The sequence below is a fragment of the Pyrus communis genome, chromosome 7, assembly GCF_963583255.1.
Source record: "Pyrus communis chromosome 7, drPyrComm1.1, whole genome shotgun sequence".
NCBI classification, from domain to species: domain Eukaryota; kingdom Viridiplantae; phylum Streptophyta; class Magnoliopsida; order Rosales; family Rosaceae; genus Pyrus; species Pyrus communis.
This window is the reverse complement of record NC_084809.1, coordinates 718,624-722,972: the sequence shown is the minus strand read 5'-3', so window position 1 is coordinate 722,972 and position 4,349 is coordinate 718,624. Positions and strand designations below refer to the sequence as shown.

At 39.5% G+C, this 4,349-nt stretch overlaps 1 protein-coding gene across 1 annotated transcript; it reads right to left on the bottom strand.

The window, feature by feature from the left end:
- Window positions 1-4,349, bottom strand: LOC137739948 (sulfite oxidase). The gene is made up of 12 exons (XM_068479703.1): window positions 4,136-4,349; window positions 3,935-4,050; window positions 3,571-3,633; window positions 3,441-3,477; window positions 3,243-3,324; window positions 2,955-3,073; window positions 2,773-2,868; window positions 2,545-2,655; window positions 2,343-2,444; window positions 2,115-2,162; window positions 1,491-1,706; window positions 1-406 (listed from the first exon to the last, which is right to left on the bottom strand). The coding sequence occupies exons 1-12, from the start codon at window positions 4,208-4,210 to the stop codon at window positions 290-292; spliced, it is 1,182 nt and encodes a 393-aa protein (XP_068335804.1). The 5' UTR covers window positions 4,211-4,349; the 3' UTR covers window positions 1-289.

Genomic DNA, 4,349 nt, shown 5'->3' with positions numbered 1-4,349 from the left:
TAAGATATTGGACCACATTGCTTTCATTAATCAAGCATTATCTTCAAAACAAAGTAAGTTTACGATTCATATTTCTGTCTTATGTCCCTGGATTCAACAGATTAGTTGAACCAGATTTGAGGATCGATCCATGACAACGCATGGCCGAAACTCAGAGACGAACAACAACTAAGTGTTCAAGGAAAACCCCGTAAAGTCTGCACACATTTTATTACTTCACACGTTGAAATCCCTGATCGTGGTAAAACCAGATTCAGTCAGTTACTTTCTTCAGTTTCTTGAACCTGGTTTATAAACTTGAGTGACCAACTCGAACCTGTACCCGATGCCATGAAGTGTTCAGAATCCCTCTCAAGTTCCAAATGTCTTCCACTTTTTCTGGTTGGACATTCGCAGCTGAATCCACCTGCCAAACAACGGCACAGACGATCATGACAAGTGAAAATTGTAGGCAAGGCAAGGATACAAACATAATACAGTTCCCAGAAAAGTAACGCTCTATACACAATTTTTGTTCACAAAAAAATTAGAGAAGTAATCTATTTCGCTACATCATTGATTCGATTCGGTAAAAGCGCTATTGAGTCCAGACATGTGAACAAATAATTCTATGTTCAAATGCGCGAATAGAACTTAAGTCATGAACTCCTGAAAAGTCTACCAAAAGGTCATGTTCAGAGAGTATTTTAGAAATGCAGCCAAGAAGAAAATAAGGGCACGTTTGGTATCCTATAGTATTTCTGGGAGTAATGGTAGGTACACCAACTGTTTAGACCAATTTGCAAACTATGTGATGTGTCACCAATAAAAAATAAACACATAAATCAACACTTAAATAATAATCCAATCATCAACAATCACGTCATATGGTTTACAAAATATGGTTTAAATAGACAGTCTCCCTAGTATTACCCTACCGGAGACCAATGCAAACTCATATATACCAACTTTGAAACATGTGATATATATATATGTTGTATATAATAAGCTTTAGATCCATATAAATTATGTAGCTTTACCGCCCATGTGATTTCTAATGTTATTCTTGTTTATATAAGCATCTAAGAAACTTGTCATAAGGGACAGCTTGCTGTTGGTCTTTATAATTAAGATTATATATGATTCCGTGAGCCAGGATTCTGCTAATTATTTAAAAGAGAGTTCATTGACCTCTGAGAACTTCTCCACCAGAAACTTTATGTCATAGTTTTAGTTGGCAATAAGGGCGATGTGGATGGATGGTTTTGGAGATGACCGTCCAACCAGTGATCAAACCCACTTGCAGATTATGGCTTCCAGAAATGGGCTAGTATAAACGTCGAGGCCAAAACTTAGCCAGCCTTTTACTTCATTTATGTCATTTATGATATGGGCTATTTTAGATTGTATGCATCCTATTCACAGAAAATGATTTTCAGGACTAGATATCAATGATGCATATGAGCTTCCTAGTTGAGAAAAATTCATCACGGTAAATAAAGTAATCATACTGCTTTTGCAACAATCTCAGTGTTCTGTTGGACATCAGCCATGGCCTCAAAAAGCACCCATGCCCATTTATCACTGCTTGTGTGCTCTGAAATGTATGGGATGCCCATTCTCTGATATCGAGAAGCTTCTATCCAGGTTTTGCCACCATCTACAGACACATCTACTCTCTCAATGCCACGGCCACCTCCTGATGCCGCATACCCAGTAATTTTTACCTGTACAATGCATGTTTTAAAATGATTAAAAATGTGATAAACCATTAAGGGGTAAAGCCCCACGATGTCAGCTATTGTGGCGGCATCTCCATGGTCGAGCTTTAGAATATGATAAAAAAATAAAGAGGGAGGAATCATATCTTAACAAAAATTCACATCATTTGACAAGGTCGGAGGAAGGGAGTGCAATGCCTTAAATGGTGGAAATGAACCACATAATCATTGTGGTCACTTCATGGTGAGACAGAACAACATTCAAATCAGAACATATTTTTAATGATTGAGTGCTAGTGAACTGATTAAATTGTGGCAACACTGCGATGATGGAGATGAACGTGCATGCCATAACCCAAGTAAAGGGAAAACATATTAAAGAGAAAGAAAAATGAAATTAGCGTATGAACTAACCTTTCCAGGCTTTATCGCATTCACATCCTCTAGAGAACATATTGCACACTGCAAATCAGCAAGTCATAAGTTAGTAAAATAGGAATACATAGGAAAACTGTAAGACAAACTGAGTATGAAATGTTGCACCTATGATATTCTAAAGGGTTACGACAATTTGTACATACAAAATATAGCACAATAAGCGCCTACTCCAAGTACTCTAGCAGGAGTAGCAAATGTCCATACCTGGACGGGAAAATCCATTTGTGGCCTTCTGGTAGACCAATCAATGTTATCCCAGTTCACCGAGGGAGGAAACATTTTGTAATCTTTTTGCATAAAGAAACCCTACAAGATTGTGATGCATTCGAATCATATAAAACTGTGTGAAGGGAAGAAAGAAAAAATTAATGATCGATAAGAATTAATTGAAGAATCTATTTCTAACCTGACACTCCTCAGCAATCACATTAATAGAGTCAAGCCATTTAACCGATCGGGCACCAATGACACCGGGGACAACCACACGCAATGGATAGCCATGATCCCTGTTAAGAGTCTTTGACACGATCAAAGAATATGAACCCAACATGAATATATACGAACATCATGTGCCAAAACCTGAATAGCATAACGTTAGGAAAGACGAGCAAAACATCCACTTTGCTAAACTTACCTCTCCATTCATCTCATAAGCAAGTAAAACATCTGCTTCTGGGTTTGTGGCTTGAATGAGAGGGATTGAAGCCTTGTAGGGGCCTCCGTTTTCCTCCTACAATTTAAAGGCATTACTCCAGCAAACAGAATGAGCATACAAGAGAAAAGTCTCAGATGAAAAGTAAATAACCAAGTCCGCACCTTACACTTATCAACGCTTACAAATTCGACATGTTTTCCACCTGATTTTGTGGCACCTGTCAACTTGGGTATTCCGACAAGTTCAAGAACATCAGCTAGTTTTGCACCACCCCAGACAGCTGTAATAATTTAAAAGAGTTATACCAAAAGCATATACTTTAGCTTGGTTATCTCTGACACTGTATCACAGAAAAATATATGAGTTGTTAACGCTGAAGTTTATGATACTTCATACTCGACGAGAGAGATTAAAGCTGAAATTTATACGCACAAAAAAGAGCAACAAACCATTTCCTATAGCAGAAACATCCCAACCTACTCCCTTGACGGTCCGGGTTTTGCTCATAGCTGTCCTTCTATTACCTGCACACTGTGTAACCCATGTATACACCAATCAAACCCCATCACACCATCACATTCGATTCGAATAACAGCGTAATTGCTCCAAACCCAAATGCACAAGCATAGCATAATAGCACAACGTACCTGTAACGTGGCAGTCACAAGATACTTGGGAAGCGCCCTGCAAAATTCAATTTCTTTGTAACAAGCAAATACTGATAGGAAAACACGTGTATGGGATTATATGTCTCATTCCAAAGTGCCAAGAACTCACCTGATATCTTTCATAAAGAGCTGTTTGGGATTTTCTATTAATCCGGTGAAGGAAACTGAGTAACTGCTTGGCAAACAGGTTGCAGAATGAGTTAGAATCACTGTCCTAAAAATTTCGGCCTAGGCCCTAAGCGGCTGGCCACTATCCCGATTTGAGGGTTCGTTTGGTGGCTAGGATTGGATTGAATATGATAACTCCTCCTAAAGTGAATGAAGAAACTTAACCCTTCTAATCCTAACACGGGATTGGAAGGGATAAGTTTCCTAGGTGAGTAATCCATTTCTTCCTTCAACACAGTTAAGTACAGTACGTTATCCAATCCAATCCACCAAACAAGGTCGAAAGATATGAGATTGTGAGGGACCTGTGGATGTCGTCGATGACGGGAATAGGACCGTGATTTCGCTTGTAGAAGAAGTCGACGGGAGTGACGTACGACGAAGCCAGAGCGGAACGCGGCGGCTCCGCATTGAAAGGTTCCTGCAACTCATTTTTCCATTGATTTTTTGAGTTTTCCGATCAATTAATTTTCGTAAAAAAATCAAGGAAATGAAATTAAACTGGCCTTGGAATTGATTTGGAGGCTGGGATGTCGAGGTGGCTCCAGCGAGTAATCCGACGGCCCTCGAACGCCCGGCATTCTTCTTCTTCTTCAAACTTTTGCTTACAGAGGAGAGGGAGACGGACACAGAATATGATTCTACTGATTTGGCCAAAGATGGCAACCTCCGCAGCTTCTTGGGACCGGTGACGTTGTTGTCGAGGGAATAAGATTCTCT

Excerpts from the sequence above, each read along its gene's own strand:
- LOC137739948 (XM_068479703.1), bottom strand. The coding sequence starts at position 4,210 with ATGCCGGGCGTTCGAGGGCCGTCGGATTACTCGCTGGAGCCACCTCGA. Across the intron at positions 3,478-3,570 it reads CTCTTTATGAAAGATATCAG|GGCGCTTCCCAAGTATCTTG; the intron begins GTGAGTTCTTGG and ends TGAATTTTGCAG. Across the intron at positions 2,656-2,772 it reads CTTATGAGATGAATGGAGAG|ACTCTTAACAGGGATCATGG; the intron begins GTAAGTTTAGCA and ends ATCGTGTCAAAG.